Source organism: Melanotaenia boesemani, chromosome 13, assembly GCF_017639745.1.
Source record: "Melanotaenia boesemani isolate fMelBoe1 chromosome 13, fMelBoe1.pri, whole genome shotgun sequence".
NCBI lineage: Eukaryota > Metazoa > Chordata > Actinopteri > Atheriniformes > Melanotaeniidae > Melanotaenia > Melanotaenia boesemani.
Window position 1 is genome coordinate 24,884,831 of NC_055694.1, and position 27,665 is coordinate 24,912,495.

At 38.9% G+C, this 27,665-nt stretch overlaps 1 protein-coding gene across 2 annotated transcripts in view; it reads left to right on the forward strand.

Moving 5' to 3' along the window:
- Positions 1-1,648: 1,648 nt before the first annotated feature.
- Positions 1,649-27,665, forward strand: part of prex1 (phosphatidylinositol-3,4,5-trisphosphate-dependent Rac exchange factor 1) — a 77,549-nt gene continuing 51,532 nt past the window's right edge. The window contains exons 1-4 of one of the 2 annotated variants that reach the window (XM_042003839.1): positions 1,649-2,061; positions 18,275-18,340; positions 18,549-18,671; positions 25,850-25,954. In XM_042003839.1, the coding sequence (XP_041859773.1) occupies positions 1,918-2,061; positions 18,275-18,340; positions 18,549-18,671; positions 25,850-25,954 (438 nt within the window). In that variant the 5' untranslated portion in view covers positions 1,649-1,917. The remainder of the gene's footprint in view (positions 2,062-18,274; positions 18,341-18,548; positions 18,672-25,849; positions 25,955-27,665) is intronic. The other variant, XM_042003840.1, reaches the window with a different exon arrangement.

Below are 27,665 nucleotides of genomic sequence, written 5' to 3' on the forward strand. Positions count from 1 at the left end.
AAACAAAGCTGTAATTATGAGGCCTCATTGCTCCAGAACCAACTTAGTTTAGGTTTCAGTGGCAGATGAAGAAGAGATGTTTTTTATTTATTTTATTCATTTTTTAGTTAATTTTTTATTTGTATTTATTTACTTTTAGTTCTTTTGAATGCATTAGACCATCTATGATCACATGATGCTGATGAAGACCACGTTATAATTCACTGATTTACTGGTTCGGTGATCTGGTCTTTAGATCTGAGACAAGCATAAATATTTCTTATGAAATATCTCTGGCAGGGGTAGGCAACTCCAGGCCTCAACAGTTTTAGATGGTTCCCTGTTTCACACACCTGATTCAAATTAATGAGTCACTGAGCAGAACATTTAATTTCAGTCAGGTTTGTTAGAGCAGGAAAACATCTAAACCCTGCAGGGTTGTGGCTTTAGAGGACTGGAGTTGCCTACCCCTCAAATGTGGGATCAGAAAAAAAAACAAAAAAACATTTTGTCTTTATATTTCCAACAATGAGCTAAGGTATATTAGTGGTAGATCAGTCATGAGGAACAAAAATTAAATGCTCTAAACATAAAAGATTTTAATGGAAGTCAATAGGGAATATTTTTGCCATTAAGTGTCCAGAGTGAGTATCTGGCATTACATAAAAAAAACTAATGCAGTCAAATCAGTTTTGTTGTTAATCTTTGAAATAGCTAAGACTAATCAGCACCAATAACCCACTCATTACTTATTATCTATCAGTTTTGTCCTTTCATTCATCCATTTATTTATTTTGGCTTATTTCAGTGCAGGGGGACTGGAGTCTATCCCAGTAGCTATAAAGCTAGAGGCAGAGTACACCCTGGGTAGGTCACTAACACACAGAGACATGCTATTATTTATTTTATATTTTTATTATATGTTTCCCTAATAAATAATTTTTTAAAAAAATAATAAATAACTAAAAAGGTTAAATTTCCAGAATTACCAGAGGGAGGTATGGGGGTTGAACAGCTGATCCTCAACGCCAGGGATGATAAAAGTAGTTTCTTGACCTAACTTTTCAGTTATTGACACTTTGAAAGCAGAATGTTAAACCGCCTGAACTGAAAATTGCAGTCACGCTTGCGGCCACCAGAGGGCGCCTTTCTCCTAAATTTGCTGTCATGTGGACCTGTTTGACAGGTTGATGTTTAACAAAATATATTAATACATATGCTAAGTATTTGACACATCTCGTAATAATTAAAAACTTCACAAATCAAATCAAATTTTATTTATTAACACTTTTCATGCACAAAATTTAAAGCGATTTCTAAATACATTCTTCAATTTTTTTTATTAAGCAAAATAGCAAATTTAACTAAGAAGGGACATTACTTATTACCCTCTAGATTACAGATGGTGTGACTGTGACTGCTTTAAACTGTGTTTAAACTACTTTAAACATTTTTGGACAACATTTTAAGCATATTTAAATGATTTAGTTCTGTTATGGTATGTTTTTATATTGGCATTGGAGCTGAACAATTAGTTTACTTCACGAAGTGCTTCAACAACTTGCAGTATAATCTCAATTTGTGGACGCAAGCAAAGGTGTGGGGTGCAGTTGTTTGCTTGCGTTCAGGGGAATTGAGTCCCTCCTCCTCCTCCTCTGTTTCTCCTCTCTGCAGCCTTGCCTGCTCTCAGCTGGTGCTGCGACCTCACCACCAGTCTCTCTCTCTGCTCGTTCTCCTTACTTTTAGCGAACTTTGTTTTTAAGTGCCTGGTGCGTTGCGCATCTCCAGTCGACGGCTTTTATTTTTTGTTTTGGGATAAAACTCGCTCATGCAAGATGGACTGACTAAATTAACAGCCCAGCAAAGAGTGGATACTCAGGAGGGGGGAGAAGAAGCGTGTTTCTTGAGTGCGACCTTTCTGCGGGCTGAGTTACCATCATGGAAGAGGACGACGGGCATCTTGAAAACGGTGTCCACGCCACTAAAGACTCGGACCGACAGCAGCGTCTCAGGCTTTGCGTTTTAAATGAGATACTGAACACCGAGAGGGATTATGTTCGGACATTGCTTTTCCTTCAGTCGGTAAGTTTTGACATTGCCTCTCACGTTGGCTCTTGCTCACTCTTTGCCATCATACGCCAAATTCCTCCTATTTACTCAAATCACAACTATTGTTTTATTCAACACACGGAGGGCAGATAAACTTGTTGCAGGTAATATAGGCAATATTTTCATTGATGGACTGCTCTCGAGCCACTTGTTTTGGATTTGACGTTATTTTGCGTCCACGCGGACAGCTTGAATAGTGTTTATTTAACTCAAAATCCCTTGATGTAAGACGCATTTGTTGTGTGTAAACGGGGTATTTGACACTCATCGCAGCTTTGGTCTGGCTTTCTTCACCCAGACTAAAATGACAGTTTTGCTTTGAGAGGCACAACCTGTGTCTTAACTCGATGCATCTAACGCTGATTATATTAAACATTCAAATAGTGCCACAAACATACAGTAGAGTAATCTTATGCAGTACGAGTCATGCATGGGGTTTATCACATGAGCACGAAGCTGATGGAGCTCATTCACACCTCTCCACTGTGTGTTAAAGCTCGGGTTTTTAAATACTCCAAAGGTGCCATCACTTCTTACAGGCTTTGCAAATAAATAGATATTCATGAGTATTCAACTGCACCACGCCTTCCAGACAGATAAGGAACCATTTCAGCACAGTTGCTTATTCTGTCATTGTGTATGAGCTGCCTGATGAATGAGCGTCCTGGTAATTTTATACGCTCCTTTCAGACATCACTCTGCCAGCATAAAAGGCTTCCCACCTGCAGGTGACTATTCAATTAGTCATCTTTGGTTGTCCCTCCCCTCATCTCAGCCTTGTCATCTCTGGTACTTGTTCAGTGCAGGTGGCTCCTGCCCCCAGCTGTGACTAAAATCTGTGTGTGTGTGGTCAGGTCCAGCCTCAGTGCGTTTAACATGTCAGCATAATGCAACTTCTTTATTCTCATACAGTGTTGATTGCTGATGGGAATTTCCCTCTTTTTGTTGCCCCTGCCCCCCCTCCCCCTCCCTGCACAAAAAGGTCATAGGTCAGGGTCAGCTGCAAAACTTCATCCTCAACCATGTAGGGATTCAGGCTATTCAGTTTGGGCTCCCCGCTGAGGCAAAGGCAAGAACTGAATGTTGTTGTTCTTACCTGCAATAAAGGGGCTGTTTCTTATTAACATTCTGGTGATTTTTTTCTTTTCGTTTGCATTTTCATATTCTCAACTTCCAACAAATATTTGCTTAAACACAGTGTTGGTTTCCTCTTTTCTCAGTCCCATCACATGTTAAGGAACTTCCCCAAATCTCTTGAAAACATTCTGCTCATCTGCAACATATCTAACCCCAGTGTTGCACGGTGTCATGCAGATGGTTTGGTCCTGCAGTCCTTGCCTGAGAAATGCAGGATGTTCTTGAAATTATATCTGCTTTATGTAACTTCAGTTAAGTGGTTTCTTTTTTACACTTGTAGAATTAAAGCATCTTTTAACATTTGGTGTGCAGTCTTCTTGGCACTTCTTCCCTTTACGAGGAAGTCAAGGCTTTTTTTTCTGTTCTGAGATGGACCAGGCTGCAAATGAACATGCTTTGACCTCTTTTACCCTCAAACTATGCTCTGGCGTGATGATAAAGACCAAAGGTTTAGTCGGAGGTGTGGGTGTTTTCTTTTTTTTGTGGACATCAGAAAGCTGCTGCTGCCTCCACCTGCTCCTTCCTCTCTGAAAATGAATTGGTGTCTTTTTATGTAAGCTTTGCAGTTTATGTCAAGTAATGTGGGCTAGTTGAAGGCTAGTTTTTCTATTTTTTTCTTCATGAACAGGTGTCTTTTCATGCTGGAATGCTTATATAATTGCCCTCTTTTGCAGCCATCTTTACATTTAGGCACTTAATGGACTGTGTGTGAATGCTATATGTGATGCTGTCAAACTGGGGAGGTGTTATGACATTGAGGCTTACACTGGTTAGCAAAAATAAAAAAGAAACATCAGTCCCCACCAATCCTTGCATCCCCCCCACCCCCCCAAAGTTCTCTGTCTGGGGTCCAGCTGAGCCTGCTCCTTTTCCCTCAGTGGGAGCCAAGGCTTTGTTACCATGCAGCTCACTGTGGTATTGATAAGGGAAGTCTGGCTGTGGGAGCTCGGAGCATATGGTTTCAGTAAAGATAAAGTAGGGTTCAGGATGGTGGGGGTGGTGAGTGAGATGGGCATGTGCAGTTCCACAAGGGGAAGAAGCTACAAGAGTGATGGGGGATGCAAAGCGAGTCGGTTGTTAAAGAGTTGTCTTCGTTTATCTTGACTTCATCATTAATTAGACAGTCCGTCATTTCCTGGAATGATTTTCAGTGAATCCCTTATACTGTGTGTCATATTTCTGCCTTTTCTCTTCTCTCTGATACAGATGCACATGGAAGCAGGAGTAGGAATAATGTGGGATCTACACAGTGTGGGTTTTTTACCTCAGTCATGATAATTGAATAGACATGGATTGTTTGAGAAGCTCTCAAGTCTGCTGATGCCAGGGTTCTGTCCTCTATCTTGAATGCCAGTGCAGTCTGTAAAATCTGATCATGTGGAACTAACATGACGATGTGACTGAGATTTCTCTGCTGTCAGTTTTCATTGCAGCCACACTGGAAAAATCCGAACATGACGTCATGTTTATATGCTATCCGTTACATCTCTTTAGACAAGTCTTGCAGTATAATAATTTGTTTTTAGAGAGTCTCGCACCTTCTTTCGTTCTCCATTGACTTGATATTTTTTATATATATCATAGGAGGATTTTCATCCTGTCTGTGACAAATTGAACAGTAGCTTGCAGTTGACTGCCTTATCTCTGTCAGTTGTCTCGTCATTGGTTTATTTTCCGCCTCCTTTTGTGCTCTTCCACAACTCTCTGGACCTTAAACCTCTGCACAGCACCGGTTCTCAATCAGAACGATAGCAATGACAAACAAAAAGAGATGGTTATCCGGCTTTGGCATCTCAGCTGTTCTACGTGTCTCTCATCCCCTGGCAATTACCAGCGCCAACAAGCTCATCCAGTGTGCTAGAGGGAAGCATGTAGGGTTAGTTGGAGAACAAGAGGTGAGAAGGGGGTTGGGGGTGTGAAAAGAGGGATTAGAGAATTCATTTAGCTCATTTTTTATCATTGCAGATCTCTAAATCTATTAACTCTTTTTGAACAGAGTAGAAGTGGTTTCATTTAAACCAGCTGATCTCTTTTTCAATCCCAAAGTCTTGGTGATAACTGCTCTTTTTAAGCTTTTGTTGAGATGCATTTCCTTTTCTGTGTCTGAATTGATCTCCTCTTAGTGCCACAGATTTGTTGGGGGATTTTCTTAAGGGCATTGTTTTGTTTATTGGATCAAGCGAGCTGGATTTTCCCTGACAGGATCCACCAGGATGTCGGCTATATGACAAGAATATGGTCAGTGGCGTCATACCTGGTAGGCTTGAGGGATTTTCCTTTTGAGCCATGAAAAGTGCTTGTTAGTCATTTTGAAATGTCCTGGATTTTTTTTGCAGCCCACAATGACCCATGTCTTGGCGAATATTGTCACATAAGGACAAGAGTGGAAACGTGTGGCCAATAGATCAGTCAGTTTTTGACCTTCCCTCTCAGTTCTGAGAAGGGAACGACAGACAAGAGTTGAGTGACCAGGAAGGTCTCATCTGTGCTGTGGGATAATAGGAAACATCTGGAAATCCTGCGTCTTCTGACCTTTGCTTCGGGCCACACACAAGTGAGATTAGTGCTCTAAAGCTGTGTGAATAGATTAATTAGTGTTTTTTTTTGTGTCTGCAAAGATGCTAAAACATCTCTCGTCTAACTTTGGATGAGTTTTCTATACGTTTACTTGTAGTTATTTGAGATGATACCAGCTAAGCAAACAGGATGACATGGGCACAAGTTTGCAAAAAAAAAAAAAAAAAAAAAAAAAAAAAAAACACAACCCACTATCCAACTGATGCCAAGGAAGACAGACATAAAGTAAACCAAAACTGAACTTCCTCTACAGGCTTTAGCTTGTGCCTACCTTTTTTTACTCTCTTTCACCTCTCTAGCCCTCCCCACTCTGTGGGAAAGACCAGCATCAAATTTCTCTTGGCTAGGGAGTATAAATAGCTTAAGATTTTAACTCTCATCTTTGCCACAACGCTGGTGGTTTCAGCTCACTGCAGCTCCAACCGCGCTGAAGTCATACATATACAGACACTTATAGCATGAGTGAAGGAAGAGATACGGCCTGCAGAGCTTTAACAGCAGGTAGAACAGTTACTGTGACAGACTGCTGCTGCTTTGTGAGGCATTTTATTATTATTGGGCTTTAAACTTTCTCCTGCACCATGCCAGAGGTATGGGAGGCTGAATATGATCATGCAGCATATTTTGTGCAGCTTAATCAAACCATCAAAGAATGAAAGGCATTTAAATGAATCAAAAGGAAGGGAATGAAACATTTTGCTTAAAAATCCTACCCTTCCATCACTCATGACAATTGGTGCCTTGTAATAAAGGTACTGGCCCGGTCTAGCTCAATACAGTGCAGTGGGGATAATTGTCAGTTCCAACTTAATCTTTGTGCTTTTTATAGTCATGTGTGTTAATAAGCGATTTCTCTGAGGCATAAGACTGCAGTAAGAATTTTAGGAATTCAAGTTAACAAGTCTGAACCACTGTAACACCCAAAGGCAAAAAAATGGAGTGGAAAAAAAAAACCCTCCACCCTCCACCATCAAGAGATGTTTTCAGATACTTACAGTTGTGAATTAGCATAGTAGAAATGGAATTTTACATGAGTAGCTGTTGGCGAATGTGTCCTCCCTTTGGTGATAATGAATCAGGCAGCGGAAGAAGGAAATCTGGGATATCTGATCTGTGAAGATCTGTGCAGAAATAATAAATCAGATCAGTCTTTGTCAAGTTTCATATAATACACTGTCAAAACTCCAGACCAGTAAGACTTATCAGATGCCCTATTTGTGACATTTTGCTGCTTTTGACTGGAGCAAACAGTCATAGTGTGTGTGTGTGTGTGTGTGAAAAGCTCTGGGAAGGGTTTTTCAACAGGCTGATATACAATACAGTGGCTGACCTGGTCTGAATTGTAAAAGCACAGCAACTTGAGCTCTCTGGTGTCCCTTTAGCGATCATAACCTGGACAAAGTTGGGACAAGTACTTTCTCAAGGAGGCTGAATAACTGGATGGATATCTGCAGAGTGAGTTGGCACAGGCTCTTGCAAGGCTTGGGATCATGAACTGAGGCAGCAGAATTTACAATGTTTGTTTGCCTACTCAAATACAACCAGATGTGTGTTGTCTTTCAGGGGTGAAAGGCCATTTGCCCCACAGAGAAATGCTCGATATACCAAACAACTGTACAGCAGCAAAGCTGAAATGAAACTTGTCCCATGCTGTAAACTTGAAACATTTCTCTTGATACCAGCTTTGTGTAGCTTTTACTTCAGTGGAAGAAATCCAGCTGTTCTGCATGTGATGGAGAACATTTCCAGGGTTAAAACAAGGCAATCTTATGCTGTCCTTTTCTTGACATGACCATCACTTGAAATATCTCTTGAAATTGAGTTTCAGTCCCAGTTCCTAAAACATGCAATAAATAGGTTTAAGCTATATTTTAAAAAAAAACATGCAAGTGTTTTATTGGCTACAAATTCATTTATGTACTTGTATACATATAAAAAATGTATACCTGGAAATTACAGTGACTAAATTATCTCTATAAATACTAAGAAATATTTAGTGTTTCCTGGCCTGGGTTCTACACTACAGATGACAAAAATCAGTTAGTCATAGAGTTTGATGTAATAAGGACTTTTGAGATTAACAATTTTGTTATAAGCAAAGTGTTTGATATATTTTCCGTTTGTGTATTTAATCCCTTTAGTCAAAGAACGTCTATGAGAACAGTTTATGACAAGTGATGACATATTCTTGCGCCTTGTTCCTGAAGAGCCTTTATTTTTAGCTTTTTAACTTGCATAAATGTTTTAGGGCTATAAAAGTTTTCAGACAGAAACAAAGCTTCAACCTGCTGCTCCATGAAATGCCCTTCACATGCTGTTTGAGTTCAAAACCACTCCATGATATCTATTACCTTCCCACCTGGTTTGCTAAGTGACCGTAATTTTAAAGTTCTGGTCACTTATTTGTTTCTCTGCTACCATTTAATCTCATCCATATCTACGCAGACTGTTTATGTCTGTCTAGCTGAATACCAGGCGTGGCTTTCTCAGTTTGACTTTTCTCTGTTTTGTTATATAAATGAGAGCAAAAAGTAGAAAATAGGTTTTCCTGGATATGTTTGTACACAGGCATAAATAGGATCATTAAAGAGGGTAAGATGTTCTATATATTTTTTTAAATAGTTGGTTTTGGGTCTCTTTGAGGCTCATAGGACTCTGATGGCTCACTCAACACCATATTCACCACACTGTGATCCAGTCTGTGATCACTACGTCTGTCAGTGCCAAAAACATGCGTCCAAACGTCCAGATGGCCTCTGCAATCTGGTCCATGATGTTATCTGCAGACCACCACATGTCACCTGTCAACAGGGAAGCCATGTAGAGAAAGGAGGCTCAGGCAAACCTGTGAAGACAATATGCCATTTCAGTTGTGATAAAGTAAATTGTATAAGCAGAGCTTTTATCAGGTTTGAAGCAGATTTGAATTGCTGGCTCTGAAAAGTAGAAATCTTTGTTGTGTACTCCTGTTTGATGTTCAGATTAGCTATATATAAAAAACGCAGTTATGAAGGTGAGCCTTTAAGTGTGTGGCAGAAGCCGCCAAGGCACTATGGAGATAAAAAGGAAACTCTCCTCATCTTACATGCTTTAATTCAAACTTGGCAACAAAACCAGACATTTTTTAGAAACTGCAATTGCATCTTTTTAGTAAAGCCTTTATGAAAGTAGAATTTTAATGGCTGAACAAATACTACCGATAAGTTATATTTCAGATATTCATTATGTCTGTCATCCATTCATTAATGGAACAGAACTGATGTGGGCTTAGTAAGTAGGCAGTATCAGACAGGAAGTCTGGTTCGGTGCTGTCTGTCTGTCCTCTGTCGTCTCATCCCCCTGTAGTGTTTAGTTTCCGCCCATGTGAGCAGCTCAAAGAGCCCCGAAGTTTAAAGTCCTTCAAAGCGGAAGTGAGTGTGATGAGAAGGGGAGAAGAAAAAGCCTGGCCAAGCCTCAAAGAAGACTTTGTGTTTTGGTGATTGGCTCTGCCAAGGAGAGTTTCCCTTGGAAGACAGCAAGAGACTGGCTAAAGGAGGAGCGGAGGGAGTTTTTGGAAGGTTGGGGAGAGATGTGAATTACAGCTTCAGAGAGAAAGAAGTCTGCTATGGTTTGCTGGGGTCCCTCATTGTGGCAACGCCACGGGCCTTTCTCTGGCTCTGCTGCACTCAGGCTACAAAAAAGGGATTTCTTCATTTATTTATTCAACTGGATGCCATATCGACCCCCAAATGGCCCCATTCCCTCTCCAAAACTGCCCTGTCCCCCTTTGTGGTTGGTCACCCCAATCCTCTAGGCAGAAAGAGAGACGCTTAATGGGGCATTGTTCTTAGCATGTTGTTGTTTTCTTTTGGTTGAGGAGTGGTAAAGAGTTTGAGGCTGGTGACCTGAGAACTTGTATAGAAAAGTCCTGGATCTGTGGATCTGTGATTCTGTTTGAGGGTTGTTTTAGTAGGTGTGGGAACCGCAGCAAATTGAAAAGGGGCTCTCAGGGCCTGCTGGAAAAACCTTGACAAGTGTTAGAGCTTGCACTTGATATACAGGGTCTCTTGTGAGATATGTGAATTGAGTGAGATGGGCCAGCATTGTTGCTGAATGCTGATGTAGCCAAGGGCAAAAAAAGGGGGAAAAAAAAGCCATGGGTTGTTCTCATTAACGCTCTCATTGCTCTCATTACAGAGAAACTGCTAGAATTACATACATTTATCAGCAAAATAATGCCAATAAAGGTCAAGAAATATACTAAGAATAATGCATTATAACTCATCCATTAACAACAAATGCTCCTAATTCTTCTTTTAAATATGACTTGATTTCACAGAAATGTCATTTCACTCATATGTTGTCGTTTCACCATCTTGTTGTTGAATGTATCCTGTAATATTCAGTGCAGATTGAGAGTTTGGATACACCTGCACACTCATTTCAAAACTAGGCGCCTACAAAAATTAGTTTTTTTTCTTTTAGATATAGTGTAACATTCAGATTTTCACTGAAGTACTGTGTAAAATCACATCATAGTAACTGTGCCATTTGTTATTACCAGATGGAGATGGCTGTAATGCTAATGCTTATAGTCTGTCACTGTTTATTCCAACCCTTATTAGGCTGTTGATCTCTTTGTCCCATAGGTAAATAAATCTAGTGCACATATGCATTTCTCTGTTTGTTCTCCCCCCTCCCATACTTAATGTATAATAAATACTTCCCCCTATTAAACCTAATTTATCAGAATAATACTGACCCAGATTTTTGTGGTACTTTACTTTTTTCTGTATATGAGTCACACCTTGAGTGTGACAGTCCATTACAAAGTACCCGCAGCTTGCACAATGACATTTAAGATGTAATCTTGCTCTCACATACATCTTCCTGTTAGTCACGTTCAGGTTTGATAAATCATGTTTAAGGCAAAAGTTCAATTAAAAGCATCCTCTGCTCCTGACTATCTGTGACCCTTAAAAGAGCATCCCCTGCATCTGAGTTACTCCCATGTTGAAGCTTGACCCAGTTTAACAAGAATGACATTTCCTCACTTGTCTCAAGTTATTTCTAGTTATATTTTTTTTAGTTTCTGCTATTGTAATTACAACTGTGTAGACTTTTTTTTTTTTGAGAAATAATTAGTAAGAAGCAAAATGGATGTTTAAGCTTGTTTGATAGTCACATTAACTGTGGTTTTTAGGTAGAGGTGGAGATTTTCATTCATAAATGGTGACATTAATGTCTTTTTAGTTGGATTGGACGCAAGAATAAACTCTAGAGCCAGACAAAGCAGACGTGAAGGCAGTGGGCCTCCTACTCCCTGTCCAGTGGAGCAAACACTGAGCCCACACCAGCATATGGTCCATCTGTATTTTCACACCTTACTGTCTGGCTCCTCTTCGCTCTGATAAACCTCAGCATTTAGCAAGTCCCCCAGCCTGCGTTGACACTTAGGCCGCTGGACATACGAGATGATGCCTGATGCTGCATTTGAGACGAGTTTAGTAGCTAAATGGTAATTTTTACTATGGCTGATGTTGTGTCATAGGAGAAACTATTTATTTATTTTTGTTAACAAAAGTAGTGTAAGTGGCATCTCAGTGTTTAAATATGACTATTTATTTCCATTCTGTCTGTTCCTTAGTCCATAAAAATAAGTAGTGTTACCTTGAACTTGCTATTTTGGTGGCTTGGAGCATGTTAAACAGCTTACTGCCAATGTGCAAAAAAAGTTTAGATTAAAGCTACATTGTGATTGATCTCTCTTTGGTTGCATGTTAGCACTCGCTGTCAAACTTTACTTAAGACACGACTGAGTAAGTGGCCAGTCCGACATGTCGTATACTTCCTCTTCCTTTCACAAAAGCCACACATCCTGTCCAAAAATGGCATCTGCTGCTTTTGTGTTGAGAGGCACTGCTTTATTCTGCAGACTGTTTGTTTTTCTTCCTTGTTCACTTGAACCATTGCCTATCTGCGTGTAAAGAAACAAAAAACCTGTCATTGATTTCGGTGTCTAAAAATGCATTGGCTTTTGTTCTGTGTGATTGCACTGTTTTCACTTCCTGTTTGCATGCCCCACAATCAGAAGCATCCGTGCACACTTCTTCTGTTACAGTATTGGACTTTTTAACATGTCCTCAGCTTTTCTTGCACATAAATTGTTGCAAATAAGACTACTGTGAGTCAGCTCAGGGGGACCACCAACCTTACTTCAGTTTGCCCAAATTACTTTTAAAGAAATGGTACGTTTTCCAGCTCTGTGACACTTTTATTCACCAGAAATGCTTTGGTTGTTTTTTCTTCTTGCACAACACTGGGACCAGTCATATCCGACAACCTAAATGCAGAAGCACCTGCAACTGAGCTGCACAATGCATACTTAAATCACACAAAAGTGTTAAACTTTGCTTTTTTGCAGATTGCATTCATTTGCGCTGTAGAGTTCTCTTGGTGCGAGAATTACTGTTCACATTTCCTGTGGAATGGAGAGTAATTTTCTGAACTAGACATGATTTTAGCTGCGTCTTTCACACTTAGTAAACTCCCTGAACTCTAGGTCTACTTGCCTTGGGTTCAGGAAAACCTTTTGTTGGTTCAAGTGTGAAAACACCCTAGTTTATAAGTAAGGGCAGAGGAAAGGGTGTGGGGCTATAAAAGTGGAAGCAGAAACTAGCATGTTGCAAAACAAACAGGTTTGTTTTGGGGAAATTTGGAGTTAATCTAGGACTGGCCCTTACGGTTTGCACTAGATTAGTTCATCTTCATATTTAAGACCATAGCTCTGAATTATTTTAGTTTTATGATAAATTACTAATCTAAACATAGTCTTGACCATGTGGATCATAAAATATGAATATAACTTGTGGCACGATTCCTCTGTTGCATGCATAACGGGCAAGCCTGGAAATCTTAGTAAGGCTTGACATTTTATTAATACCTGCACATTGATGTCAGGATGTAATAATATTCTTATAGCTGGCTGTGTCATGGGTGAATTTCAAGTGTACAGACTTACTAGAGCCAGAAAGGGGTGCCGTGTTGAAAAATGAACAGAACTTGAAGGAGAAGCAGAAACAAGTTGCAGTGTTTGCATAAATTAATAAAAAGCTAGCTGTTTTTATTATACATGGTTTCTGTAATAAACATGTGGGATCTAATGTGTCTTTTTAAATATAATGGTTTGTTGTATTTCTTTATGGGATTTTTAAAGGGTGCAAATTGGATTATTTATATATTTTTATGTTTTTATGTCACTTTCAACCACTTCATTTGAGGATGGTGTCGGACTCTCTAGGATATACCATTATTACCTAATAATTAGCAGCACAAGTGTGCATTAGGATTATGGTTGGCAGCTGTCGTGTCTAAGAAGGAGCATCATGTTTACCCTTCTCCAGTGGGATTGCATCATGAGCAGTTTCCCCTGCATCCTGTCACGCCTGCGGCAAGAGACCATCATGTGCAATATCTTTGTTGTTCTTCAGGTTGCAGCTGAGCCCTCTCTGAACCAGTCTGACTCATTATTATGAGTCCTAGAGTATCCGAAAATAAATTTATTTCCCATCTGAATAAATACTATTATCACATTGACTGATGTGATTGCTATTTTTAAGGCACTGGAGGATAAAAAAAAAGGCACCTTACTCACACTGAGTAGGAAAGGCGATGGTAAACAGTTAACAAAAACAAAATAAAAAAAAACAAAAAGAACAAGAGTGAACACTACAAATTGTAAATAAATATAGAATACAGAGATTATCATTACAGCCCAATAATGAAAAGCTATGTATTTGCAAACATCTCTTAACTACTTGAGGTTAGAAAAGCAGCAGGTCAGTAAAAGTGGCTGAATTCAAGAAGCGCATCAACGAGTCTTTCAGAGGTGAAAAAGACGTGAAAAAAAATGTATAAATGTGGTATGTCAGAGATTTGTGAAGGGAGATGGTAACAAATAACTGATAACTTGTTATTAAAATATTCATAGTCTGAAGAAGTTTTCTGCAGAGGGCAAAGGTGACACATTACTGAAAGGCAAAATTCATGACTTGAGATGGTGCAGACATTACATTATAAATAGACATTACTCTGTAGTTAGAATGGCACATAAAAAAGTCTGAAGAACAACTGTCATTGAACACAACTCATTGCTGCATTCACTGGTGTTTGGATGCATGGTATGGGTAACTACGCTCAATTCTAAATGAAAGATACAAGACATGCTGCCATCCAAGCAACATCTTTGTTTAACTAGGTGCATAATTTGTTTCAGCAAGATAATGCAAAACCATGTCCTCTAGATATTAAGCGTACAGTACACCTCCACAGTGAAAGAGGCAATAGCTGAGTTTAATTGAATGAAGTCTATGATCCATCATTTAAAAAGATTGGCTTCCTTTAGGTGGTGGCCTTTCAAAACATAAGGGTCTACTATATCTTGTTAAAGAAACATCACCAGCTGGCCTGTTTCTGATATTAGATTGGAAAATTATGACATGACAGATGTTTCCATCTGAACCAGCGCAGATGTGCTTCAAACAAATGTTACTCAGCTATGCCTGATGCTCCACTGAACATGATTAAACACATTTGGCTCACCGATGACGATATTCTGATGTCAGAAAACGGGAATAAAAGGTCACCTGAGATGGAGATATGAAAGTAAACAAGAACCCTGGGCTGCATCCTGCTGCCTTTTAGTGTCTGGATTAGGAAGTAATGAGCGCAAAAAGTGCACACAGTGGGTAGAGTTACAGTGTTTGTCATGATTGTAATGAAATGTTTTTTCCTATAACAGCTGACTTAGTTACATCTCACGGAGAAGACAGGTCTTTAATAATCAATCTTAATTTGTATTATATTTTGATGATGTGCATTCAAAATGTTAGGTATTATCCTCTCAGTACAATGATGCATGTGCTGAAGGGGAAATCTCATCTTTTTGCATTAGCAGCAGATTGAATCACATTTACAAAAGTCACTGAATAACATTTTTCTTTTTTGAGCCATTTTAAATGTAAGATTTAGGCTATAGACACAGCTATACCACATCACATTTCAGCCTCTGCCACTGTTTCAAAATATGACTGTCTTGCCTGTTATCCTGGTAGGAAGTCGATGTCTCTGTTGGTTATCTCTAAAACAGACTCAAGAGATGGGCTGAAAATGAAAATCAGTCATAACTGCCATTTGTCCACACTTGACTTTCTCAGCTCAGAGAACTAGTGTCCATCACGTGCCAACATCTTTCCAGTTTTACTCATAATATTTTCTTTTGGGGTAATTCATGGTTGTTGGTTCTGACTGATCTCAAAATATTACAGTCTATGCTACAAAAACTCAGTTTGCGTAAACTTGGACATGCCTGGTGTGCATGCAAAGTTTATTCTCTTCTCTGGCTGTCTCTACTTACCACCAACCACCATCATCAGTCATGATGATGAACAGAGAAAGCCTCCAATTTTCTTTCCAAACAAGCCTGTGTGCTTTGTTATGGAACAATGAAGGGAGCCAGCACAGCCCTGGGTGAGGCTGGCCTCTCTGGGGTGATACCTGGACTGAAAGGAACCCTTTGTTTCTCCTGTTCACCATCCTCCCCGATGTTCCTGCTATCAACACATCTGTGTAGCACATTGCTCTAAAATGCCAATAAGGACTGAGACTGGAGATATTTTTCTTTGAACCTCATCCTCATTCTTTCTTTTGATTCTTTGCTGTCTTCTGCAGCCACTCCACCCTCACCCTGCATTTACTCTTGACTGAAGGCAACAAAGGAAAAGCCTGTTTCCTGCCACTTCTTGTTTCCTCTGCTGGAGAGCAATCTCTCACATGACTTACTTCACCAGTGTGGATACGGTACAAGTTGCCATATGGGAGATTTAATTAGAGTATGCCACAAGCAATCAGCTACCTCCCAAAACCAGTCAAGAAAACGACAACTACTGCCTCCCTTTAATACTGGTCTTAATTAGCAAGGTTGCAGCTTGCAGTAAAATACCTTTACTTTTCTTTTGAAACAGCCTATTCAAATGCTAGTAAAGAAGGGGAAAAAGGAGACACTGCAGCCCTAAAATTGATGTCTTAGAGGAAATAATAAAGTTGCTGCCTGACTGCCTGTTTGGCTGGGTTCTATCTTTAGAGCAAATGTGTGATTACCAGTGTTAGTCTTTCATTATAGCCCAGTGACTTACTGTAAGTGAATCAGTATGCTCGTGTTATTTGTGTCTCCATAAAGCATGCAAAGGGTTTCTGCAACTAACCAGAGATCACTCAGATTACAAAGATCAGTGTGATCATTAAAATCACTGCTTGGTAAAGTCAACAGTATTGATCATATTGTTGCAATGCACTGCTCTGCTTGGACACCTGGAGTCCTTGCTTTCATGAAGAGTAGGGGTGTAAATCTTTATATATCATGCAAAATCAGTTCAAGTCCACTGAAAGCAGAAGTGCAAAAGTCTGGCCATTTCCCCCCATATTTAAAACTTTTCATATTTAAAAATGTTTTATCAGCTTAAACCTTAAGTGTACTACCACACTGCTGTGATCAACATGTAGAACAAGAGTAGACTGCAGCGATGTAAACAAATAACATAAAAGGTAGATCATGTATTTGTGCTAATGTTGCACAAATTTAAAAAGACAAATCCATGCATTTATTTTCATTTACCTGAGATCAGGTCAGACAGACAATAGATTCCAGCAGGTTCCAGGGGGTCACTCTCTCCACCTCCTCCGGGGGTAGATCCCAAGGCTTTCCCACCCCAGAAGGTATATATAAGTCCTCCTAGTGTCTGCCCCGTGATCTTAAATATGAAATAAATGTACTGTTATTGTCGATTTCTTCTTCCTGGGGATGTTGTAGAACCTGAAGTGTGCTCAAATGCTTGGCTTTAATGAAGACAGGACTGCCAGCATTTCCTGGTGAATTTAACACTGCTGTGATTGAACTGAATGAACTACTGATTCTTACATCTAACTTCAGCAGGGGCTTACTCATATGCCATTACCACAACAGCATGAAAGGAACCCGAAAACCATAATCAGAAGCCAGATTTCCCCAATGGATAAAGCATGTTGGAAAAAAAGGGTTCTTTGATGCATGTCACCCACCTAATCATTGTTGAAAAAAACAATCAGGGGAGCAGTCCTTTAAATCCTTGACATTGTACCCTGCCATATTACAAAGCGTTCTTAGGAATGAGTTGATTAAAACAGCAAAAAGATAAAAGCAATGACTTGGCTTCCAAACATCAAGGTCAAAATCCATGCAGTGGTGGAATTTGCAGGGGAAAAACTCTGTTTCTTTAACAGGACCCAAAAGATCCATCATCAGTGTCTTAGTACCATATCGCACCTTTGTGGATTTAGAGGAGATTTCACAAGCCCCACATTTGACTTTCAGCTGGAGTGGTCTTACATATATGTCACCCTCCCTTGCTTATTTTCCCATTACTTCCTTTATTATCTGCACTATGCATTTAATAAAATATTAAAGAATCAAATATGTTTACATGCCTTAACATATCGCAGAAAAACGACAGTCACCCTCAGTAGCATGTGGACTTTCACAGTTATCGTACCTTCTTTAGGTAACTCATGGCAAGCTATCAATTTTCAGGCTTGAGGCACTGACTGCTGGCAGCCACCACAGTAACCTGCCCGATGAATGAGGATTTAAGAGAAGGATTATTAACAGGTTTTTGGAAACGTATCTCCTTTCTGCTGTTTCTTTCTTTTCAAGAAAGATTGGCATCTGGAGATGAGGCAGACACTCGGATTGAGGAAGGTTATAAGCCTATCAAGCTCAGTGCTGTAGACAGAGAAATGGGGAAGATGAAATAAAAGAAACTGTTTGCAGATTCACTTCCTCTCCCTTTAACATTTTACCCCCCCAAAGATAGGATTCTGATTGGCAGGCATGAACACACAAAATTGTACACGCATGCAAAGCTTAACTTGACATGATCCTATTACAGCCTTCTTTGGTGAGGCAGTGTGTACACGCTGCAACAATAAAGCAGTTATTTCGGCTGTTGTCTTACAGCTGAGTGCTCAGGTGCATCGGTTTCCCCCTCAGAACATTCATACAGTGAATTTGAAGTGTCACAAGATAATGTGAAAAGCATGTTTTGTCATATAGTGGAAAGCTCTGCAACATTTAAGGGAGAGTGAAACAGCTGTGACATGTTATTTTCGCACCATGAAAGACAAATTCCCTTGAAGTATACAAGCTTACATGTGACTGTTGCTATAAGGCTTGTCTGTTTGTGCTCATGCATGTGACAGTCTTTTATATGCAATGTCTGTTTCCTCAAAACAGAGACCTGTACATCCTAAATTTAAATGAATTATTTAACAAGCCACAGTTTTCTTGAGATGTTCAAAACTTGCAATGCTCATATTCTTGTAAATATAACTGTTTAACCTTTTTTTTTATAACCAGTGATTCACATGCCTTATTTTTCAACCTGTTTCTTTTCCCCTTCAGGCGTTTTTGCACAGAATCAGACAAACTGCAGACGACCAGCAATGTCTTTCACCTGAGCATGTCAAGGTAAGACTTAGTTAAAAGACAAAGCCTATAAAAGGATGTATTACATAGAGATATGTAATTGTTTCTTGTTGTTTTTCCCATCTCATTAATCTTGCTGCCTTTTTCTTCCCACCCTTCCTCTTTATCTCATCCTTCCTTTGTGTGTGTGTGTGTGTATATATATATATATATATATATATATAATTTATTTATTTATTTTCTTCAATAGATCCTGTTTTCAAACATTGAGGACATCCTGGAGTTGCACAAAGAGCTGTTGTCTGCTGTGGAGGCCATTTTGCAGCCAGAACCCCAGCCCCAGCATGCACTGGGACACGTGTTCCTCCAGTTTGTAAGTGCACAACACACATACATAAGACAGGAGGTTGTCACACGCATACACAAGTACATTGGAATGCATGTGGCAGCACTTGCATGCGTGAATTCCACTTCCATGCAGAAACACACACAAACTCTTTTCATGCATTACCCGTAACCACAGATGCAGGGAAGGCGTGCAAAGCCTGCAGTGAAAATACCCCTTAATTCTCTCTTTCTCACATCAAACACCCCTCCCATGTCATGGATGCCCCATTCACCCAAACGGCCTCATGCCCCGCCTCCTTTACTTTTCCTTCTTTTCAGAGCAAACCTGCATCAGGTGAAGGGCTCTCTCTTCCACCACATTTTTCTTCATCAGTTTATGCCACCATCTCCTTTTTTGCCACTCCATACAGAGATGTCCCTCCTTTTGACAACTCCAACACATACTAGTCCACCCCACTCACCCAGCTCCCCTCTGTTTGAACTTGTTTGGCCTCAGGGAACAAACAAAGAAGGTTCTGTGTCTGGGAGGAAGAGATGGTGTGTCACTCAGAGAGGGGACAATGTTTCTGCTGGTAGCACTCAATCTCTAGCTCCTTCTCTTTCTTACTGTTTGTTCCATTCTGATAATCTATCTTCAGTTCACTTTCACTAGGGGACAAAATACATCAGCAAGGTGTTCCACCATCAGCATGTCTCATCAGCCTACAAGGAACTGTTGCAGGAGTTCAGCCATTAGCAAACTGGAATTTTACTTTCTTAGAAGCGGGACATAACTCCTTTGTCTGTGTTATAAACTCTTATGAAATACACCAAACCACTAACAATCTATCTGCTACCATGAATGACATTTAAGCAAAATGTACCCTCACACATGTGCGAGCTGTCATGGTGCGAAGAACTGATTAAAGGTGCTTAGTGGGAATTACAGAGGATGGACTGAAAGAAAAAGTTTCTGGTGTCTGGATTTCTAATTGAACCCACTTGTTAGAAAATATTAAAGTCAATATGATTTCAAATGACCTGAAATTAGGTCTGCCTCCATACCAAGGCAGGATTTAAAACTTGAGCCAGTTTTTGGTGTTAAATTGTTGTAGGATTATAATTTCATGTAGAAAAGTGAAGAGAATTATGAGGAACAGTTTAATAGAATCTTTTCTGATTTTGGTACAAACATTATTTCCAACTAAAGAACAGACTGATAAGATTTTATTGGTAAAAGATGACTTCTAAATCTTGTCATTATTGTGAATGCGATGTCTCAGTAACACCTGGAGGGAGTTTCTTCACATCTGAAACAAATGTCCACTTTGACTCAAGGATGGACTGATTAGATTTGGTGGGTAAAGGTCACTCAGACTTAAAAAAAAAAAATTCCAGTAATTTAGAAATTGAAACCCTGATCAGGAAAAAAACTTTACAGAAATGTGTCTTAGAAATAACTGATAAAATAGTGTTTATCCAAAAACTCAAAAGATATTTTCCCTCTGATATATTGTTTTTCAAAAAACTTTTTTTTAACTTAAAATATGAGAAACAGAAAAAGAATTGATCATATTTTATATTTGGTCCAACATTGATGACTAGAGGTAAACCATTATGTTTTTCTTCTGTTTCCATCTGGAAATTTTATTTTATTTTATTTTATTTTATTTTATTTTATTTTATTTTATTTTATTTTATTTTATTTTATGGGTGGTCTCTTTTCTTATCTTCTTAAAAATATTTGGTTTAGGTTTTGTGAATGTGTTTGATGTTGACAGTATTAAACAAGGAGGTCATTTTTTTTTTCACCATTGTTACCTTGTTCTTCCAGACTTGTTATTTGACCCTGTTTGACTCTTTAAAGTAAATCTAGTTATATTTCATTGTAAAGGTCTGTAAGACAGTGTATAGACTTTATAAAACGGAGACCCAGTCAAAATGTCCCATAGCCCAGATTGGCACATCTAGCTTGGTTACTTGTCTACGTACCACTTATGTAAATGGCGGATGGCTTGTGGTGGAGGATGCAATAAAAGAGTGATGCAAAACCTAGAAAGATACTTTCCCCCTTCATTTGTTTTTCCTTTATTATAAAAAATATCCCCTTTTTTCTTAGGGTTTTTTGTGTTTGCTGAGGTATATATTAATGATTTTGCATTTTTTTCTTTGTGCGTGCAAAAATGTGCCACTGTGTTTTTGTTTTCTTCTATTGAGGTATTGAGCTTTCCACACAGCCCCTTTGTTCTGCCTATCCATTACACTTACCTCACCAACACATGACCTTTGTCTCCTTCAGCGCTGACACCTCTCAGCCAATCATTTGGCCCCGTCTGGCGCCCTCCAGCCGTGGCCCTTGACCTCCACCAGAGGTCAACACCATGACTGGGATTTGATTAACCTTCTACATTGTTCCATAGGACTGTGTGCCAGTCAAAGTTAGAGAAGAAAACGGGGAAGATTCATTACTATTTAAAGTCAGATGTTTCCAAGATGGTTTGGAAGGCTGCAAATGAAGGAACTCAGTTGTGTTTTTTCATTTTTTATTTACAGGAAAAAGGAATAAAACAACATAAGTCCTTTGTAGCACAATACAGATGTTACAGCATTGTTCTTTCAGTAGTTTATAGTACAATAGAACATTTTCCACCTTTAATCTAATAGTATTTAACTTCCCATCTAGGGCACAAACCTTGAATGAGTCTCTTTCTCTCATCTAAAATTGCACACACTGACAATTTGAAGGTCTTTCTTAAAGCTCAAGATATACTTAGAATTATAACTCTGCAGAGGTGAGGGAACGATTAAACTCAGGGAAATCGGAACACCGATATTTGCTCTATTTTCAGGAATGAAAATATGACCGCTGTGCAGACTGGGAGGCAACAGTCATGTCATTATGCATTGATGAACTCTCTGAACCACACCCATTATACTTTTGATATGATGTGATACTCTGTGATACAACCCCACCATCTACATCTCTGGAATAACATTCCAGTACCGTAGAAAATTCATGTTTATCAAAGAAACAACCAAAGCCTTTGAGCTATTCTGGGAACAACTGACGTCTTTAAGAGCAGTCCTGATGTTTTGAATGAACTCTGCAGAAATTAAAGTGCCACTTTTGGGCTCCAGTTAGACTTATATTCTACTTTAAAGGTGGCTGAATGGACTATGTAGCCGTTGTCAATCTAGGAAAGGAAATACCTTGGTGTGGGCTTAAGATATAAACATAGTTGCAAACAGGCATGCTGTTTTTGTGTACAGAAGGGTCCAGTTACAGATGGTGGTTGAGGGCTAAATGGTTATTTCAGGTTCCACCATATCCACAGTGGCTACATTTAGATGTCAAATAACACTCCCTTAACGGTTAGCTTGCCTCAGTTTGTTTGACAACATGGAATCGTTGAGCTCAGGTACCAGGAACCTGAAAATGTTATGTGGAATGCTGTGACGCGTTTCCAAGCATGGTTATCCCAGATGGTATCATTCTGTTTACTGCTGGATTTCCCTGCTGATGCATGGCGGTGTAGTAGTCAGAGCTAGCTGTCTGTGTTTGTTAAATAATTGGGGAAAGCAGGAAGGCAGAGCATGTATTATGCTTGCTTGAGTGGTGTAATGGATAGCGGATAGAGCATGTTTTGATTTGCTCCATCTGGCTGGAGACTTTATTAGGAACGTGCTTTTTTTAAATATACATTTTAACCTGTTAAATTCTGAAATTAATTTCCAAAATCCAATTCGTAAAGTTTGCCATGAACTTTTGGTGTATAGTGTGGAACAAATCAATGTTGCTAGTCATGTTAAATTTACATATACATTCTACATGTTGTGCTAATTCACATTTAGGAATATTTGACACTCTGACATATTTAACGTTGTCTTACAAAGAGCGATCTCTTAGAAAAAAGAAGTGATTATTATACATAATCTTACTTTGTGACATACTAGTCTTATTGACATTAATCCCTTACCCTACAGGCATAGAAACTACAGCATTTATTGAAGGTTTAGTGAATAGTGTAAGAAATGCTTGATTCTGAGTAGATGAGCAGAGCATTTGGCTGCTTTACACATGCATGCAGATTCTTTTGCCGCTGTTACACTCTTACATGTATCTGGACAAAAAGATAAAAATTACTCTAGCTGTGCATTGTATTCATTTAGTTCAACTGTATCTGGGGTTTCATGCCATATGTCGGCCCAGCTGCTGCTCTCATTGTTGTTTTTGACTGGAATCCCCTGCCGAAGGTGGTTTTGGGTGTGTTTGAGTTTTCGCCTTTGTGATGTAAACTGCCCACCATTTACATTAAGCTGCTTGCTTATGTTACACACATAACAAAGATTTTCAGCTCCTCCTTGTCAAGAGGATGGGATCAAGTTAAAGACACGCTAAAGAATTGTTAGCTTTGTTTGACTTCTTCTGTCATCACTATGGGGTTTCCCTTTAACCAGACTGATGCACTGAGCAGGGACACACTGTATAAAGTTTGAGTTTGTTTGTGTCGAAGTAAACTACATGTTTACATATCTGTGCCTGTACAGGATTCTACCTTCAGCAACAAATGAAAGATGTTGTCTTCTTTTTTTTTTTAACCCATTCAGTATTTGTATATCTTACATAACTTTTTACACTCATTGCTCTGAATGAATTTTGACCATTCAAAGTTAAAACCCTTCAGGCAGAAACCTTTCAGTTGAGACTCGTAGCAGTGGCTGCACACCTGCTGTTAAGGATTTCAGTTTGCGAGCTGTTTCAAATGACAGTTTTAGTTTCTATACCTCCAAATGAGGCTACAAAGTGCGCATGGTTTAACATCTCAATGGTTCCCTATCATACAGGATACATAATAGGCTTCAGTAAGGTACTGGGTGTACAGTCGGTTTCAACTGTGATACTGTATGTACATTGTTGTCTGCAGTCTTCTGAATTATTAATGCATTTAAATGTTCATAGGCTCAAGTGTTGTATTTCCTGTTGTGACAAAAACTAAATGCCAGCTTGACAAAAGCTTGTGCATTAGTGGCTGTTTTGTCTTGTTGCAGAATGTCACGTTATCACCTAAGTGGAAAGAGGAAGCTTTGTATTTTAACATTATGTTTATTTGTTGCCACTGTGACGTAGACCATTCTGAAAAAAAAGAGAAGTGTGACAAAGGATGTTCATAGATGTTAACCCACAAAGTTTTTGAAAGGTTTTATGCCGTTTTTTATGAGTCTTTTCAGGTTTATGCCATCATCCCACGTTTAGATAGTAATCGTATATCAGACATCCCAAGTATGTATTGCATTGGTGTTGAATTCGAGAGATTTTTCATATAACATGGTTTGCATACTTCACATATGATGACAAATATGATTGTTATGAGTAAATCAAGTATTCAGGAACTCTGTTGTCTCAAACAGGAAATAAAAAGATTTGATGATGTTCTTAATGGTTGATATCATAAGAAGATATAAAAATATTAATAAATCCTAGTGAAAATAGGCCCACAGGTGAATAGAAATAGGGAAATGAGATTTGCTGAATAAAGTACCACAAATTGTTGGACTGTGTAGTGCACTTAAGTTTGTCAATGCCTTGTGTAATTTCAATTGATTACAAGGTAAGTGTGTGTTATGATAAGATCATTTTATCAGGGACTGCATGGTGTTGTGCTGGTTGGTACTGTTGCTTTACAGCAAAAAAAGCTTCCTAGTTTAAATCTCAGTTGTGGTTTTTCCGTGCGGTGTTTATATGTTCTTCCTGTGCATGTGTGGGTTCTCCCTGTGTACTCCAGCTTCCTCAAACTGTCCACAAGCATGCATGCTGACTACATTGGTAATTTCAAAATTGAACCTAGGAATGAATCTGAGAGTTGAAGGTTGTTTGTCTTGTTTGTTTTGACCACCTATCCGAGATGTATAGCACCTCTCGCTGAATGGCACCTCAGTTTGGCTCCAGCACCCCACAACCTGAAATTGGATTAAATAATTTAGAAAATAGATGGATGGATGTCTGATCTCAAGAGATTCATTTAGGCTTGCGTTAGAAAAAATGATGTAATTTTTATCTACGCCAAGGTAGATGTCATTTAGTCAGAGGTCCTGGTTGGTCTGTCAGTCAGCAAAATAACTCAAAAAGGAATTTTTAAGGAAATTTTCAGTAAATCTTAGAAATGGAATAAATAAAAACTGATAAGATTTTGGGGGTGATCAGGATCACTGTCTGGATCCAGGAATTTTTTTTTTTTAAAGGATTCTTTACTATGAGGACTTACTCAAAAATAATGCCCACAATCATTGGCAAAAAAACAAAAAAAAAAAAAAAAAAAAAAAAAAAAAAAAAAAAAGGGGTGTGTTTACCTCACCTGAGGAAGAGCACCTCTGCTTGAGACATACAATAATAATAATAATAATAATACATTTTATTTAAAAGCGCCTTTCAAAACACCCAAGGACACTGTACAAAGGAACATTAAAATAGTTTAAAAACCACTATGTACAGAACAAACATTAAAACAGTTAAAACAATAAGTGCAAAACTAAGCAGAATACATGTTATATGTGCCCAGTAGGGCTGTTCATCTTCACTGGTGTCACCATTTGATTCAATTATCTTTAAATGATTTGATGTGAGTCGATTCCACTGTGCATCACTATGTGTTGCATCCTTATTTTTTTTTTTTTACTGCACATTGCTACGTTTTTCATAAGTGGAAATAAGAAGGCAGATAATTATGAACAGAAATTAATCTGAGTGTCCTGAATATGACATGTAATAAATATGTAAACAACAGTAGTTATTTTCAAATAACATAAGAACTTGAGACCTTTATTTTGCTGGAAAATCAAGAAACATCATTCCCATACATTACATTACTTTACATTAGCTGCTGCACTTATGTAGAATCGTCTACGTTCGCATTGCGATGCATCATAGAAAAGATTAAATTTAACATCTAGTATCCACCTCCCTTTTTTTTACATGGATTTTACTTGCTCATTTCTTTTCTTTTCCGACTGTTGTTAAAAACAATGCACACTATCAGTTCCAGTATTTGCCCCACTCTCATTTTAGTATATCTGAAACTTATGAAACTGTTAAAACTGGAGCATTTTCTCCGATTCTGCCAAAACTCCTCCAATCAGCTGCCTTTGGCAAGATGCAAACTTTCAACTAAAACATGGAAGTCCCTGATGTGGAGTCCTGATCTGTGTGTTTTTTGTTTTTTTTTGCAGAAGGAGAGTTTCTCAGTATACGGCGAGTACTGCAGTAACCATGAAAAGGCTTTGCGGCTTCTCATGGAGCTGAACAAGATCCCCAATATCAGGACCTTCTTACTGGTAAGACAACACAGTAGTCAATTAGTTTTCCCTGCCGTTGTTTGTCGTCTTTTCTTGTCATCAAATCTGTCTTCTGCAAGTTAACCTGCTTCCGTCCTCTTTCTCTAATGATTCTGACATTTCCACTCTTAATTCCAAGTCCAAACACCCTCAATGTTTCCTTATTATATGCTACACTGTTTTTTTGTCTACTTCTCTATCTGTTGTTGGACATTTTTCTGTAATTCTCTCACCATATTTTCTTGCTTGTATAGTATATTTTACTGCCTTCTTCCTTTGCCCTACATTTCTTTCCTCCTGCAAGCCTTTACTTTTTATTTCCTTTTTTCCTGGCATTTATCCATGCACTGCCTCTTTTTTTTCATTGATATCACCTCCAGTTCCATGTTAGCACATGAATAAAGGGCAGAAAAGACAAGGTCAGGAGGTCCTTCCTGCCTGGACAGGATGCAAACATCATCAAGGTCACTTTTGTGTATTGTTACACTTGTAGTGTTTCCGCTGCCAGCTGTTTCCATGTTTTGACACCTTAAACCTTTGGGCCCTGGACAATGAACTTAATATGGTGACAGAGCCCTTAAGCCTGGGCCTAACCAATGAAATCATCTTTAGATTCTGGGTCAGCCAGCTGTGGAGTGTTGGCAGCTTTTCTGGGATTGGCAATGAGATCTGAAGCCCTACGTTTGTCACTGTCTGGTTTGCTTCCATGGAATTATTCTGATCCACAGGCCTGTGTTTCACACCTTTTGGCTCAATCACACAGCAATTGGTAATTGGTAAGGTATCGTTTAAAACCAGTGCTGCCAAAATGTAATCACTACACAACATCTGGTTGTGTGCCAGTGAAGTTCTTAAACCTGCTCATTATAGTAAGAAAAACTCGATGAGCTGTTTTTTGTTTAGTAACAATGAACAAAACAGTAACAAGTCCTCCTCACTGAAATTTAGACAGAGGTACAGTAAAAGCTGCTTTATGTTTAACTGGCAATGAATATATGTTTTCATTTCAAATTATATTTTTATTCCATGCTAATTGAATTTCACGGTAAAGGAAGCTTCTGAAACTGTATGCTGAAATAAGTGCTAATTGCATTGTAAGATGAGCAGAGTGAAGTGGAAGCAAAAGGAGGTCAGAGTGAAGAGCAGAGAGACTTCTGGCTTCCGGCTCGCATGTTACAAATAAGCAGAAGATGAGAGAGAAAGGAAGCTGGAGAAAATTGGGGTAAAAAATGGGGGTGTGGAGACAAGAGATTAATACAGTAGGAATCTGCAGAATTCTAAAGTTTAATGTATGCTTTTTACAATTTTTAAATGAAAAATACTTCATGTTTTCCATCGGCCTCTCCTTCCCTGTTTTGATTTGAAAGGAATTGCCATATGATTATAAAGCTCTAAAGTGATCTCCAGCCTTTCTTCCCACTGGAGAACACTACAGTGGTTTATCTGCAGGCTGCTTTTGATCTCTCATCCCATCCCATGAGCTCATACTATACCAACAGGCTGCACTCCAACAAAATACAAGGCGTAGAGAAACCATGACTGCAACTGCTCTCCCTCTCACACTCTCACTCACAAATCTTTTAAAGACTGAGTATATTTTAATGTTTTGTCAGGGATCCTTTTGTTGGAATATTTTTGAGAAATTTTGACAGATCGCCAGAGTTTCTGGACAACAAGAACAATAAATTGATACAAAATTAATTAAAAAGGC